Source organism: Dama dama, chromosome 12 (genome assembly GCF_033118175.1).
Source record: "Dama dama isolate Ldn47 chromosome 12, ASM3311817v1, whole genome shotgun sequence".
NCBI lineage: Eukaryota > Metazoa > Chordata > Mammalia > Artiodactyla > Cervidae > Dama > Dama dama.
Genome location: NC_083692.1, coordinates 21,907,553 through 21,923,704, shown reverse-complemented (window position 1 = coordinate 21,923,704; position 16,152 = coordinate 21,907,553). Strand labels below are relative to the sequence as shown.

The 16,152-nt window shown below is 50.0% G+C and overlaps 1 protein-coding gene across 3 annotated transcripts in view; it reads left to right on the top strand.

Annotated features, from left to right (window-relative positions):
- The window catches only part of SMOC1 (SPARC related modular calcium binding 1), a 139,818-nt gene that overhangs the window by 114,592 nt on the left and 9,074 nt on the right, over positions 1-16,152 (top strand). For all 3 annotated transcript variants that reach the window (XM_061156782.1, XM_061156781.1, XM_061156784.1), the window contains exons 8-10: positions 7,132-7,324; positions 7,892-7,974; positions 10,005-10,110. In XM_061156782.1, coding sequence (XP_061012765.1) covers positions 7,132-7,324; positions 7,892-7,974; positions 10,005-10,110 — 382 coding nt within the window. The remainder of the gene's footprint in view (positions 1-7,131; positions 7,325-7,891; positions 7,975-10,004; positions 10,111-16,152) is intronic.

The following is a 16,152-nucleotide window of genomic DNA, read 5'->3' as shown; positions in this document are numbered from 1 at the left end:
ACAATTCCTTTTACAACATAGATACACTGCTCCTGTTTTTCAGGCGGGTACCATGTATTGATTTTTCCCTTAAGAAAATCTAGTGCTAGATGGTCTGAGGGTTGAGTGTGGCATTTCCTAGGATGAGTCAAAGGGACAGATTTTCTTTTTCTAGACTCTGTGGTCTCATCCCTCCCCACCTCCCCCCACCCCCAAACTTGGCAGTGACTCAGTGGTGGGGGCCCATCTCTGAAGTGTCAGGCTAACACAGAATCCTGCAGCTGGGGATGGCACAGCAAAGAGTCAAGCAATAGCAGTGTTCTTGGGCTGTATACTCTGAGCATCCTTTACACCCAGGTCTCCATGGTTCCCCTATGAGTGAGGTACGGGGCTCAGGGGTGGATGTGGGGAAGGGTCAGGAAGGCTGCTGCAGGGCCCTTGCCCTTAGGAGCTTGCAGTCTTGTTAAGTCCCAGTGCCCAGGGTGAGGAGTCCAGGAGGGGAGCAGAGGGAGGCCTTGCTCTAGGTGGGCCCCCCCAGGGAAACCTCTGGGGATGGAGGAGGCCTGGAATGAGGGCAGGTTAGGATCTCGTGGCTAGTTCTTTCTTCTTGCTCCATCTTATGAAACTTTTCTGACCTTTTCCTGAGCCTGCCATGGTGCCAGCACACACCCAGTCCCAGGGGCCAGGAAGTCCCTCGACCCCCTCTGCATCCTCTCCGTGAGCCCCAATCTCCTGTGTTACCCTGGATCCCATATTAGATCTGAGACCCCAGAAGCACTGATCTCTCTCAGGACGCTGTCGTCAGCCCTGTCCCCGCCCCACTCCCCTGTCTGCAGTATAGGTGGTGCTTGGTCAAGGCAACCTGAAAAGCTGCCTTTAATTCCCAGCTGATCCTGCCCTCGGAAGAGAGCTTCTGGTTCTTTCTCTGGGGAGATGGCATTATTCATTGAGGCATCTTTCCTGATACATGTTTCTGAGACCTATGACTCTTCTCAGCTTTTCTGTGTATGGTTTTCTAGAAGATTGGGCTTTTTTCTTGGTCTCATTTTTCATAGGGACCCAGTGATGACTAATTTTAGGGGCCAACTTGACTAGGCCACAGTAATCAGTTTGGTCAAACAGTAGTTTGGATGTTGCTGCAGAGGTATTATTTTAGACATGATTAACTTTTATAATCAATTGAGTTGAAGCAAAGCAGATGGCCTTCTGTGGTGTGGGTGGGCCTCATCCAATCAGTTGAAGGCATTAAGAGTGAAACTTGAGATTTCCTGGAAGAGAAGGCATGCTGCCTCCAGACTGTGACATAGAAATCCTGCCTGAATTTCCAGCCTGCTGGCCTGACCTATTGATTTTGGACTAGAGACTGCCCCATCACTCTTACCTGAATTTCTAGCTTGTCAGCTCGGAGCCAGATCTTTGAAATAAATTTCTCTCTCTCCACATATATAGCCATATCTATATATATTTTTTTGTTTGTTTGTTTGTTTTCCTATTGGTTCAGTTTCTCTGGAGAACCCCCGCCACTACTGACGTTCTCTGAGTGCTGCCTCTTCTCTCCTCCCATCTCCCTCTGGGTCTCCATCACGATATGGTTCCCTGGCTCTTTCTCCAAAGAGTTCAAGATATGCCTGGCTCATCAATACCTGCTCACTCCGGCATTTGGTTACCCAGCCTCCCAGCTTTTCTGTCTGTTCCTTCCTTCAGCAGCTTCTCTGGAATGTAGCAGCCAGAGAGAAAGACCAGCCCAAGGACCTGAAACTTGAATCTTTTCATGTTTATGTTTGTTGGACACTTTTTTTTTTAAGTGAAGAAGAGAAAAGAAACAGATGATAAAGAAGAAAATGTTCCCAGAAACAAAGGATAAACTGTGGGCTAAAATCGAGATGGAGGGTTAGCTGAGGGTTGAAATTGTTCACGCTCTCCATTGCTCCTAATTACCATGGGTCACTGAGAGGCGCGGAGGCAGGGACTGGCCGTAGCAGACAGGGCTGTTCTCCACACTCCTCCTGTCTTGGCTGGACACCCGAGAATCTGCACCCTGGGCCTGCAGACAGGGCTTGTCTGTCTGGTTCAGCCTGGTCTCTCTCTCCCCGGCCCCCCTCCCTGCCCACTCCCACCCAGGCGCAGTCCTGCTTTGCTCCGCTGCTATGTGACTGGTGGGGAGGGCTGTGTGCTTTCCGGTTGCCAGAGCTGGACCACATTTTCATTCCTTCCACGGGCTAGTTCTCTGTTGTGTTTCTTCTCTCAGGCAGCCAGAGGTTTGTGAGTGAGAGTGGGACGACCCATTGCCAGGTGGGGAGTGAATCGGCTTTCACTTGTTGTCTGCACTGTCTCAGAGTGGGATTAGAAGGGCTGAGTGTGCCTGAGTGCAAGAATGTGTGGTTAGGTATTCCCGAGTCGCCCTGAACAAGCCCTGCCTGTTCCTTCTCCCCCGATGTTTTATGTCTTCCCAGTGTTTACAGATGGTCCCAGCCCATTCTCAGAGTTATCAGGCCAGACCTTCGAATCTTCTCATCTTTCCCTGAACTTCCCTGAGCAGAGATTGAATGTTTCAGAACAGTGAGTGTCAACTTCTGAGGAGCTTCGTTTCTGAACCAGTGGTCAGACCCTTGAAGTAGGTCCCCTGGCTTGCATTCTGGAAGGTGACTTCTTCACAGTTGTCAATTTTAAGATTTGTTTGGGAGTGACTGAGAAGGGCAGAGGGTAGCAGTGGCCCTAAGGGTGGAGCTGTCTTCTGGGTCTTCAGATGCAGAATAAGCTTATGCCTCTCATTATGTACTGATCAGTGTTTGCGTGACCTCTGGAGAAGCACTAAAGGGATAATTGATTGATTGATTGGTTGAAGGGTCCACGAGGGCTGCAATACTTGTGGGGTATATAATATTTATAGGATAATTTGGTAAAGGGGATTCCAAGGTGGCCCAGTGGTAGAGAATCTGCCTGCCAATAGAGGAGATGCAAGAGACTCAGGTTTGACCCTTGGGTCAGGAAGATCCCCTGGAGGAAGGCATGGCAACCCACTCCAGTATTCTTGCCTGGAGAATCCCGTGGACAGAGGAGCCTGGCGGGCCATAGTCCATGGGGTCCCAAAGAGTCAGACATGGCTGAGCGACTGAGCACGTGCACACACACAATTTGATAAAGAGTTGAGCAAGTCTAAGTGTTTCAGTTATCTAGTGCTGGGTAACAGACCACCCAGAAATGTAAAGGCTTACAGCAAAAATAATTTATTCTTTCTACAGTGTTAGTGGTGGTTCCTTGATGGATTGTGGCTTCACTTACTCCTGGACTCGTCCAACTGGAGGGTCACCTGGGCTGGGATGTCCAGGATGACCTCACCCTCACACCTGGTGGGTGGTGCTGGCTGTGGGTTGGACCCCTTTGGTTTTCTTCCATGTGGCCTTTCATCCTCCAGGAGGATGGACTGCCTTCCTTATGGAGTGGTCTCAGGGTGGACTGCAAGAAAGGGCAAGTGGAAATTGTAAGGGGTCTTCAGGCCTAGGTCTGGAAACTGTATACTGTCACCCCTGTCCTTTCCACTGGTCAAAGCAAATCAGAGTCAGCACGGAGGGTCTATCCAATGGCATGAATACAGGGAGGTGCAATCCGCTGGTACCATCTTGTAACTGTCTACAATACCAAGTAAAAGAAAAACATGTTAGAATAAAAATCAGATTAGCCTATGGCAGTGAGAGCTGATATTTAAGAGAGATGAAGGCCATGGCCTGGGCACAGACTGTTTGGGCCAGAATGCAGGCTCTGCCACGTCCTCATTATTGATCCTGGGGAAATCACACAGCCAGTCTGCTCAGTGAGGGCAATAGTATCGCTTGTCATAGAGGCTCGTGTTGAGTTTGAGTTAACAAAAGTGCCCAGTACTGACCTGGGCACGTAGTAAACACTCTGAGAGCAGTTAGCTATTATTACTCATGTTGCTGTCTGTCAGTGGTGGGTGAGTTACAAATTTGGCTTTAGGTGTTCTGGTTCAGAGGTAAAGAGGGAAAAATATGAGGGTATGAAGTCCGGAGTGTGCTCTAGCGGAGAGAAATTGTTGGTTCAGAAGAAGCAGTGCTGTGTCAAAAGGGTAAGTGTGGGTTTTTACACATTTACTTTTGAATGCAGTAGGTTTATGGCAGTCTGCAAATGGATTGGCTGGAAAATCTTCACACCATAAAAATAAATGTACTTTCCCCTAAAAGCAAATGATTAGAGGCAACAGCCTCTGTCTAGAGTTCAGCAAGACAGGCTTGATTGTCAGAGCCCTTGACCCGAGCCCCCGCTTTCCTCTTGCCTGGCTGAGTAAACTTGGGAAAATTTGTGAATGTCTCCTGGTCTGTAAAGTGGCAAAGGGACTTTGGTGTTCCAGTGGTTGAGAATCCGTCTTCCAATGTAGTGGACGTGGGTTAGATCCCTGGTCAAGGAACTAAGATGCCACAGGGCAACTAAGCCCATGCATCACAGCCCATGCGCCACAACTAAGACCCAACACAGCTAAATAAATAAATAAATGCATATTTTTTAAAAAATAAAATGGGCATAATAGCAGTACCTACTTCACAGGGACAAAGAGATTAGGCAAGTGAAGTCCTTATTCTACCGCCTGGCACATGCTTCTCAGTGAATATTTGCTTTGACTATTATTAGTATAAAGAGGATTTTAGGGGAGATTTTCTCTCTGTTGGAAGACAAATTCTCCATGTTTTCTTTGCAAACGGTTAGTACTATGATTATAAGCCTTTCCTGCCTCTTTCTTAGAGAAGCACTTGGACTTGCAGAGATCATCATAAAGTAATAAGCAAGCAAGCAAACAGAGAAAAAAGTAATAAAGTAATAAACCCTGCGTTTAGTCTTTTCTCAAATTCCACTGCTAGCCCCCTAGTTTTTCCAAATTAGCGCGCGTCATCATTTGTATGGTTTTATTCTCCATGGAACTCCGTGCAGCCTCTATGGAAGCGGGCTGCAAACATCTCAGAACAGCCTTCAAGGACGTCCAGAAATCTGTCGACAGCCCCCAGACTACGGGTTCCCACCTCTCCTCCGCTGGCTCCTCTCCACATCCCTGCAGTCTCAGGATCCCCGATGGTGTGAAGTCAGGCCCATCATTTGCTCTGTCCCCAGGGAATCTTTCTCCACCTCTGTTCACATCTCGCCTTCCATCTGATTTATGGCTTTAGAATGTTGGCCTGGAGGATCTTATAATTTAAAGTCTCTGTCAGAGGTTGTTACATGAACGCAGGGCCAGTAAAAAGCTGTTTTCTTTTGGTTTTGCTCATCTGTCACTTTTTTTTTTTTGTGGCATGAAATACGAGGTAGGAAAATAAAGTTACCCACTTGGGGTTGGGAGAGCTATTGAAACACTCTTGTGTAATCCTCTGGAAGGTGCCAGGCTCCATCCTAGCCAGGGGCCCTATTCAAAATTCTGGGTCTTCAGGCTAGGTCTCCCCAAAGGCCCCCTCTCTCCAACAGTTCATGTCTCTTCCCTAAACTGCCTCTAGGGGCAGTTCTGGTGGTAGTTATAACTGGGTTTAGAATCATAAGTCTATTGTCTGTCAACTGTTGTAAACTCCTGTTCATCTAGTCAAGGAGATTCTGTTCAATTTTGCTATGTTTGCATTATGAAAACAGTAATTCCTTTTTTTTTTCATTTTCCATATCAGAATTATATTTTAATAGCAAATATGCTATATATACACCTTCTGATATTTTTATGCCCTTAAGGAAATACTCCCTCACCCTGCAATGAGAATTTTTCAGCCTATTTTCTTAGGAGACCAGAAATCATTTCCCCATCATCTGACTTTCCGCTAAGACGGCATTGCATCTCTGAACACCTACAGTCTGCTTTGACATCTGTACGGTTCGTGTGTATCATTAACACGGCCATTATTTCAAAGGGTTTGGCTCCATCAGAGTTGAGCTTCTGCTACTTTCATCCATTTGTTCAGTGAGCAGGATGAATCTCCACATTGCTGATGCCAAATTCCTAGCTCTCCGAGTGGATTTTTGTAACACACTGTGAAAAAGTCACGGGATATCCAAGGTGATTCCTGTCACATTCTTCAGGAGGAAAGTTGTGGAATACTGTTCATGAGACAAATAAAGTGATGATAAAGTAAATGAATAAAAAGAGAAATAAGTAGATCAAAAACAGTGGTATGAGTTTATGATATGGTCCCTTTTATTGTTTAAAAAAAAAAAAAACCTCGTAAATGTGGGCATATGTATTTGCATGTGTGTACATGCAAAAGAAAAGATCCAGGGTAGGTGGAACTTAACTTTGGTGGGGTAAGAGATTCTTCAAATATTTCTTTATAATGAGAAAAGAAACCCAGTGCTATTTATTTTGAACAACTAAGAAGCAAACCAATAAAACCCACATAGTATCAACAAAAAACAAGAAAGGGAAGTCGGGCGGGTTGACTGGTCAGGGCCGTGGGGTTCTAAAGCCCCGGGTGCACAGGGCACCATGTCATGCCTCAAGCTGGGCTTGACTCTGGGAAAACTAGGTTTGGCTGTTCAGACACGCTGGCATGGTTTCTGAGGCTGCTGAGTGCAGACACCTTCCTGTGGGAAGGTGTGTTGTGTAATGGAAGCAGGGTTGTGTAATCAGCTCAGCTCCATGCAGCCTGCTTTGTCTGGCTCGGGTGGAGCCCTGGAAGGAGTGGGTTTGGGCCTTCTTTCTGCTCCTCTAGGGGGCCGGGCATCAGAGCATCTTCCCACCCTGCGGATGGTGACTGTGGCCCTGTCCTACTGGCTCTGGGTTTGGGAGAATGTCCACATACACGGGTATTCCTGCCTCAGCTGTCAGCTCGCAGGGCTGGAGCTAGGAGACACGAGCAGGGACTGTTCTGAAAACAGTCAGGAGATTCCACTCCGAGGCCAACCGCAGCTCTGATGAAGAGAAGCCCTACCTCCCTGGCTGCCTTGCAGCCGCTGGAGCCTACTGACATGAATGCTACTGCAGCCTGGCCATGCGAGGGTCAGGGTGAAGTGCTCTGCGCCTCCAGCTCCTCACTCAGGGCTGGCGTGGAGGACCCGGCTCCCCTTGGTGATTCACCACTCAGCCATCATCAGTTCCTGGGGGCCAGGCCGGGTCCTGGCAGGGAAAGCATAGGAGTGGGAAGTCACCACGGGCTGTGTCTTTTCTTGCAGAGAAAGTTCACTCGTGTGACCAGGAGAGACAGAGTGCCCTGGAAGAGGCCCGGCAGAACCCCCGCGAGGGCATTGTGATCCCCGAGTGCGCCCCTGGGGGACTCTATAAACCAGTGCAGTGCCACCAGTCCACTGGCTACTGCTGGTGTGTGCTGGTGGACACCGGGCGTCCGCTGCCGGGGACCTCCACGCGGTAAGCCTCCGGAGCCCGTCCTGCCCCTCAGATGGGCCCCGGGGCAGGAGAACCAGCTTCCTGTTAGGCTGGCGCTGCACATCTCCCGGATTTATTGTCCTGGCCTGGTGGGAATCGAGACCCTCGGGGAGCAGCATCTCTGCTCGCGGGCGGGTGAGGTTCTGGTAGAAAGACCTGGATCTTGGGTTCTGGTCACAGGACTGGCCTTTTCTAGCTGGGTGGCCTTGGGGAGAGGAGGTAATCTCTCTGAACCTCAGTTCACTCAGGCAGGTTATTGCCTTGCCTGAGTCACTAGGTTCTATGGGTCAAAAAGATCCTGTGTGCAGACATGAAGGGATACTACTCTACTTGAGTAGCTGAGACGATGTGGCAGCATGCCCGAACGTGTCTCTGTGGGGACGCTGATGCTGGGACTGCCCTGTAGCTAGTGGACAGTGTGGGAGATATTTTGCCACCAGCTCTGGGTGCTGTAGGCTTAGAGATCACACAGATCATTGCTGGTAGTTGGGGCTGAGGTTGACTCAGGTTCCAGCCCCTCCTTACCCCCTTGCCTCTCTCTCTTCTCAGCTACGTGATGCCCAGTTGTGAGAGTGATGCCAGGGCTAAGAGTGCGGAGGTGGAGGACCCCTTCAAGGACAGGGAGCTGCCAGGTAGGAGATGACACTGCCTCTTGCTGACATCTTCACCCTTTCCTGTCCCACCACCCCCTCTTTGTGCAGAAGCGGCGCCCGCCTCTGGGTCTGTTTCCTCATCTGTAAGCTGGGGCAGGGACGGACAGTGGGCAGGGGCATGGCAGGAGCCACAGGGTCGGCATCCAGTCTGGTATTTGTCCCTAATTAGTCCTGAACTCTTGAACACACGGTTTCTCCTCCTTGCTCTTCTTTTAAAGATAAAAAGTCTTTAAAATGTAGTCCTTGGCTTAAAGGGCTTCCCAGGTGGCGCTCATAGTAAAGAACATTAAGAAATGTGGGTTCAGTCCTCTGGGTTGGGAAGATCCCCTGGAGGAGGTCATGGCAACCCACTCCAGTATTCTTGCCTGGAGAATCCCAGGGACAGCGGAGCCTGGTGGTCTGCTGTCTGTGGGGTCGCACAGAGTCGGACACGACTGATGCGACTTAGCAGCAGCAGCAGCAGGGTGATTGGGACAGTGATCCGGGGGCTGTGGACCCTTTTCCCCAGGGCTGCGAAGAGAAACTAACTCTCAGGGACAGGCTGCCCTGCGGGGCGTGGTAGTATCCGTTGCCAACCCTGTAGAGTGCCTTTGCAATGACCCCTGGTGGCCCAGAACTGTCCCTGGAGTATGGCACAAGAGGCATAGGCAGGGGCCAGGGCCTCTGAAGGGCTGCTGGGCTGGGTCTCTCTTATTTACCGTGTTCCCTGCCAGTGAGTTACAATATGATTACTAAATATTGATGGCTCGAAACACTGTTGTTTTAATCAGGTCAGTGCTGGTGGGAGCTCCCACTGTTCCCATCAGGACTCCAAAGGAGAACTGAAAACAGAGGCTCTTGAAAGTCTGGGGGTTCCCGAGTGAGGTTTGTAGAAATCACTCTGTCATGAGAACGGAGTCATAGAGACCAGTGTCCCTCTGTCTAGCCACCCCTTCCACAAATGTGAATCGAGATTTCGCTGTGTGCCAGGCACTGAGTATGTCTAGTAATCAAAACGGAAGTGAAGCTTGTATAGTATGGGAGACAGAGTATACAAATAAAGGAATACACACACATGAAGAAGATGGTGACAGGTACTCTAAAGGGAAAGAGTGAGGTGCTGGGAGAAGGGCAGGAAGAAATCTGTGGCTTCACTGAGAAAGTAGCGTTTAACCAGACACCCGGGGGAACTGCAGAGAGAAGAGAATGAAGTAGTTGTTGCAGACAGGAGAATTGTAGGTAGTGTTGAGGGCCTGTTTGGGGCTGATAGTCATGAATTTACAGGAAAACCATCTCTCCAGTGGTGTGGTGGTGTTTATACCAGCAACATTCAGCTCTGGGGCTGTGGATTTGGAGAAGGCATATCTGTGCAAAGGTTCATCCATGCTTGGGGTTTTGCGGGAGTCCCACCGTGAGGAATAAACAAAGGATTTGAGAATACTTCTAAGGGAGGGTTGATCATTATAATCTAAGCTGGCTGAGGAGAGATGTAAAAAAAAAGGAAGAGGTTCTTGGATAGATAAACTCGTAGGTCCATTGAGTCAACTTTGACCTTGGATTTCTCTGCATTCCTAGTGCCCTTTTGGCAGCTGGTCCTTGCCTCTGGAGGAGCCTGGTCTCACTGTACCACTTGAGTTTCCCAGTAGACTATGGACTTTATGAGGAGAAGAGCCCTGTCTAACATATTCCTAACATATACCATAGTGCCTGAGTTAATACTCAGCAAAAATTTGTGGATTGGAAGAACACCGAAAGCTTTATTGTTCATGTGGTCTGATGGTCCCTTGTGGGCTGTGGGGAGAGGAACTCTGGAGGTTTATGAGAATCATCTGGGGCTTCCCTGGCTCAGCTGGGAAAGAATCCGCCTGCAACATGAGAGACCGAATCATCTGAGCTGTGGACAATTCCCAAAGTGGATTTGGCTGGACAAGAAGGACTTGGAGAAGTTGATGAAACAGTGGTAGTGGAGGAAGCTGTTTTACTTGATCATTTACCTGGCACGTGCCTTCAGATCTCACTTTGTCTTTCAGGCTGTCCAGAAGGGAAGAAACTGGAATTTATCACCAGCCTACTGGATGCCCTCACCACTGACATGGTGCAGGCCATTAACTCAGCAGCGCCCACTGGAGGTGGGAGGTGAGAGTGTGAGCAGGACTCAGGCCCAGTGGGACCTCGGAGCCCCTGATCTTTTAGATGCTGCAGGATGCTGAGAGAGTGGGGAGGCCTTGTGGGTAGCGCAAGGGCTGGAAGTTGATCCTTTTCCTGAAACCATGTAGCTGTGACTTTGTCCAACCTTCTGCCAAAAATCTCACCACCCCTCTCCCCTTTCCAGTCCTTGGGAGTTGCTTTTCTCTAGCTTGTAGTTACCTGATTACAGGTAAGTCCAGGAGTGTCTGGGACTTCCCAGGTGGTGCTAGTGGTAAGGAACCCACCTGCCAATGCAGGAGACATAAGAGACATGGGTTTGATCCCCCCATCAGGAAGATTCTCTGGAGAAGAGAATGGCAACCCACTCCAGTAGTCTTGCCTGGAAAATTGCATGGACAGAGGAGCCTGGCAGGCTACAGTCCATGGGGTTCCAAAGAGTCGAACATGACTGAGACGACCTAGCATGGCATGCACCAGGAGTGTCTGGAGACTTCCAGCACTCTAGTCTCAGCAGTGGATGCATTAGAGTGAGTCCAGAATGGCAGGAAGTGGGGTGGGCATGTAATGGGGACAGCAAGGAGGAAGTCTGGAGCACTGCTGGTTTTCTTTTCTGAGGAGGCAGGAGCCACATGCCTGAGAATCCCAAGGGACTCCGAGTGTTGGGATTGGACACTACCATAGCGAAACCCTACCTAAATCAGGAGCTGATATGCTGACCAAGGCAGTCCTGACACAGGGCCAAAATCCACCTGCTCCTTAATGACCAGCATCACCAGCGCTCACTGATTTGGGCCCACTGGGTCGGTTGGAGCACGCATGCTCAGACCTATTGAACATGCATGGCACCACAAGCCCTGGGCTAGGGATTGGGAATCCAGGAATGTGAGGCATGCCCTTATCTTCAAAGAATGCACCTAGTGGGAATACTAGGCTGTGGACAGATACAAACTCTGTGGTAAGTGCTAGATCAGAGGTGAAAGAACAGAGAAGGGTTTGCTCATTCAGTCTGGAGGAATCAGAGAAGGCTTCCAGGAGGAGGTGATACCTGAACTGAATTTTGAAGGACAGGTAGGACTTAGCTAGTAAAAGAAGGAAAGCCATTCTAGGAGAAAAAGAAAGAACATTGTGACCCCAGGCAAGTGCATGGCCATAGTTCAGTATGGCTGGGACGGGGCGGATGGAGGAGGAGAGGAGAGGATGGAGAATATGACAGAGGTGGTGATGACACAGAGAAGGAGGTGGGGACCAGGTCCCAAAGGGCCCATGAGATGTGCTTCCCACTATGAAGCCAGAGAGGGAGGCTTGGCAGAGGTGGGGAGTGTTCAGGCCCCTGTAGCAACAGGAAGTACCATGTGCTTGGCAGGAGTGAGCAGCCTGACTCTGAGCTTGCGGGGCTCACCAAGGAGGCAGGGCTGATTCCTCCGCATCTGCCCAGATGCAGAACTGTCAACGGGCAAGGAGTGCCGCCCTGAGACCCACCCAGGCCCCCAGGCCGGTGGAAGGGTGACTGCCTCAGCGGTGATCCGTGCAACCGCAGGGCGTGTATCTAGGGGGGGAACCAGGACGCCCAGCACCGCTGTCAGCACTTCTGTGTCCCAAAGCAGACGAGGGCAGCGGCCCCCCACTTTTTTTTTTTTTAAGCGTGCAACTGTTTTCATTATATTCACAGAGTGGTACATTTACCAGCCAAAATTTCACAACATTTTCGTCAACCCCCAAAGAAACTCTGTACCCATTAACAGTCACTCCCCAGTGGCCCTCCCCCAAACTAGTACTGCTACTAATCAACTTTCTGTCTCTATGGATTTGCCTACTCTGGACATTTTACATAGATGGGATCACACAGTGAATGGCCTTCGGTAAAAACCATTTATGTCCCATCATGGTGAGCACAGAGACTGCCTTGTGGATTGCCACTCTAGGAAACCCCCGGTTTGGGGTTGCTTGCCCTCAGCAACCCCGTGGTCCTGTGAGGTCTGAGGTTGGTTTGTTTTGCTCACCCTGTGATTGGGGCCAGGCCTCCCCTGCAGCAGGAGGAACACGGCACTGAGTCTGAGAAGATGGAATCAGGGTCTGACAGGTCAGCAGATGGGAACTGCCCGGAGGTAGTGCTCAGCCACTGGAGGTCTAAAACAGAAAGCTGTGTCCTAATCTCTAGGAAGAGGGATGGGAAATTATGAACAGGCATATTCAGGATTGTATGCCTTTTTGCTTTTCATGATTGAAATGTGAAAACATACCTGTTGTTTCATTCAAAAACGAGTATGAGATATTTATGTTTTTTTAGAAGAGAGGGACTAAAGAAACAAGAAGGGGGCATGGCCCTAAAAATCCCAGGTCTGGATCCTCTCCGCTCACAACTCTTCTGGGCTACTAGCTCTGACCCATCCCTCAGGGAGACTGCCTGTTGCTTGTACGTGGGTCCTAAGGAAACAGCACTTCACCCTCCATCCTGTTTGCTTCTGCAGGAGGCCAGCCCTTGTGCCTTGCCTGGCTTCAGATCCAAGCGGGCTTCAGTGACAGGGAAAGCAGAACTCAGCTGGGTGCTGGGCCAGGGGGGTCAAAAGCACAGGTAGGCCTGCTGCCAGGGCAAATTCAGATGGACGCTCTGCCCTCAAATTGCAGGGTGAGGAAATTTTTACAGAAAATAAAAACTAAGAAGTTTATAAATGCTTTTAATCCTAGTGTGTCCTTAGGGAAGTGATTTTCTTCTTCTTTCCAAAAAAATCTCTTTTAGGTATAATGAGAGTTGGAAGAAAATTTTTTTTTTTTTTAATATTCTTTCCTAAACATGTTTTTCATTTTAAGCTCATATGAACTTGACCGTGTTTGGTTTTGATGAGAATGAAAGGTTTGAACTGCATTTGGTAATTGTGTTACCTGGAGGCTATACTTGTAATCAAAAGAGAGACAAGATGAATCGAGAAGTAGTTTAGAGATCAAGGGAGTCGGGGTGGGCCTGGTGGGGAGAAGGAGAGAGGAGTGGTTATACAGGGGGGTAGTTGGTCAGGGTTACTGGTTTTACTGCATTTAAATCCTTCTCAGATCTCCCTATTATATTGGGTTGGCCAAAAAATTCATTCGGGTTTTTCCATAATTTGTTACGGAAAAACCTGAGTGAACTTTGATGTCGACCCAGTGTTTAGGAAAATCAAGCCTTCACTCTGACCGTGAATTGGCTCTGAAGGATGGTCTTGATGGCGCTCACCCTCCTTTTGTATGCCACTACCTCCCATCAGTACATGCCAGCTGCCGCTGGTCCTTCTCAGGTGCTCAAACAGGCCAAACTCTCACCACCCCAGGGCCTCCATGCCAGCTGCTGCCTCAGCCTGAAATGTGAGTCCCTTATCTTCCCGTGACTTGCCTCGCTGTTCCATTTAAGTATCACCTTCTTAGTGACCATCTGAACGAAAGGAACAGTCCTGTCACCTATCATGACACCTCTTTCTAATTTTCAGCCCAGTGCTTATCACTATCTGATGTTTTGCTGATTTATTTATATCTGTCTCGCCCCACCCAATGAAAATTGAAGTTCGATGAGAAAAGGAACATTTTTCACCTTCTTCCCTGCTGTATTCCTGGAGCTCAGAAAAGTGCCTGGTATACAGTAGGTGCTCAGTAAACGTTTGTTAAATGAATAAATAGCCAGAAGGATGGGTGGGTAGATGGATGGATCCCTGTCAGGCACAGAGAGGGATGTCTCAGTGAGGCCTCTTTTCCTTGAGGGTCTGAGGGTCCAGCAGTTACTTCAAGACTCATTATGAGGCCAAACCCAGCCCTGAAGTTCACTGCCACCAGAGCTTTACGGTGCCCTGGCTGGGCCCACGGGACTTGGGTGCCGTGTGGACAGCCCCTGGTCAGGTGCTTTTCTAGGACAGAAGAGCAAAGTCAGAGGAGCAGGACCCGTGAAGAGAATTAGGGAATCCAGGCTGCCTGGGTTTCGGCCGTGGCTCTGAATCCAGGCAGAGTTGGGACTGCAAGCACGAGGTCAAGGAAGCCACAGCTGATCCCTCCTGCTCCTCTCGGTCTGGCAGTTACAGCTGGACATCAGCTGGGGCCAGTGGGAAACAGACTATTCAGTGATATTGGGAAGAAGGGACAGCGGAGATGCTTGGGCTGAGTAGAAGAGAGGGTGTCTTCATCCCAAACTACCACCTGTCAGGCTTGGAGATTTTAGCTTTGCACAAACTCTTATATCTCACACCCAGGGTAGGCTCTGTGCTGGGTTTTGGGGACATACAGGGATGCAGGCTCGGTTCCTGGGCTGGAGGAGCTCCTGGGAGGAGAGCTATGTAGTCAGGTGAGTGCCCTCTAAAGCCAATGTGATAACAGAGGCAGATGAAGTCATGCAGGCAGGGACTCAAGGGAGGAAGGCACGTGAGAGAAGGCTTTCCATAGGAGGTCATGTTTAAGCCACATCTTCACTTACGAATGAAACAACGTCCTGACCCAGATGGACGAGGAGTAAGGATTCCCAGCAGAGGGACCCTTGGGATAGTGAGGTATGAACAAGGTAGGGTCTGCAGGCTTCCCTGGTGGCTCAGATGGTAAAGAATCTGCCTTCAATGCAGGAGACCCAGATTTGATCCCTGGGTTGGGAAGATCCCCTGCAGAAGGGAATGGCAACCCACTCCAGTATTCTTACCTGGAAAATCCCATGGACAGAGGAACCTGGTGGGCTACAGTCCATGGGGTCGCAAAGACCTGGACACAAGTGAGCAACTAATATACACACACATACACACACACACACAGGGTCTGTGGAAGGAATCGTGAGCGGAGTTTTAGGCTTGGGGGGCAGGTTGTAGGAGATGAGGCTGTAAAGTTGGGCAGAGCCCAGACCCTGCTGGACCTTGTGATTCGTGCCAGAGAGGCTGCCGGGAGTCATGGGGTTAGATGGGCATTCCTATGGGAGCTGGATGGAAGGGATGCTGGAAGGGGCAGGAAGGTTGCAGCATCATCTGAGTGAAAGGTGATGAGAGCGTGGATTAAAGATGTGGGGGGTAGGATCATCTACTGAAGTTCAAGTAATGAAATCAATAGGATTTGAAGACTTGTTGGATGTAGGGAGTGGAAAAGAGAGATGTCTACTTCCTTTTCTGGCATCTGGCTTGATTTGGGGGGAAAGCAGTGCTGCCCAAATTTAAAAATAGGCCAAGTGAAAGGGGTACCCATGGAAACATCTGTGGCTAGAGCTTGAGAGGGGGCAGCCTGCAGGTATCATTGCATGTGTGTCTGACTCTTGGTGGCCCCATGGACTGTGTAGCCTCCCAGGCTCCTCTGTCCATGGGGTCCTCCAGGCAGGAATGCTGGAGTGGGTTGCCATGCCCTCCTCCAGGGGACCTTCCCAACCCAGGGATCAAACCCACATCTGCTGCGATACCTGCATTGCAGGTGGATTCTTTACCCCTGAGCCACAGGGGAAGCCCATAGGTATCATTAGATGATAGCTTTTCTCAGTGAAGCATTGATGGATCATTGAATTATGCTCTTGGTCCTTCCTCCTGCAAGAAGCAGAGCCCTCCTCCCGCCACCCCATAGATCGGCCTTCCTAGAAAAAGCCAACGTCGAGAGAAGGTAGGCTGAGCTGCATGAGCCTCCCAGCCCCTCATGTGGTCCTGCAAGGAGAAGCCCTTTGTCTTGTGGCTTCCTCCTTCCTGCCCAGTGTGGTTACTTGTTGATGGTCTTGCAAGGAAGAGGCTGAGAATGTGGCTGACTTGGCATTTCCCAGCCCCACCCGCCCGCACAGCTGGTGGGGCCTGGACCCGATTCCAGATGGGGCTCCGTTGGTCTGCTTGGCTTGGCTCATGCCTCTAGGCCATCCCACCTCACCTTGTTTAAAACTGCTTGGGACAGCAGAATCGGGCCCAAGATCTCGCCCAGCACTGGTTTCCTTGTGGTAAATGGGGCTGGCTCTCAGGCTGTGCATTGCAGCCAAGGCCTGGCTGGGCTGAGGCTGCAGAAGCGACGCAGTGAGGGCTGCAGGGGAAGGGCGGCACCTGCTGCTTCTCCATGTGGGAGAAGACTCGG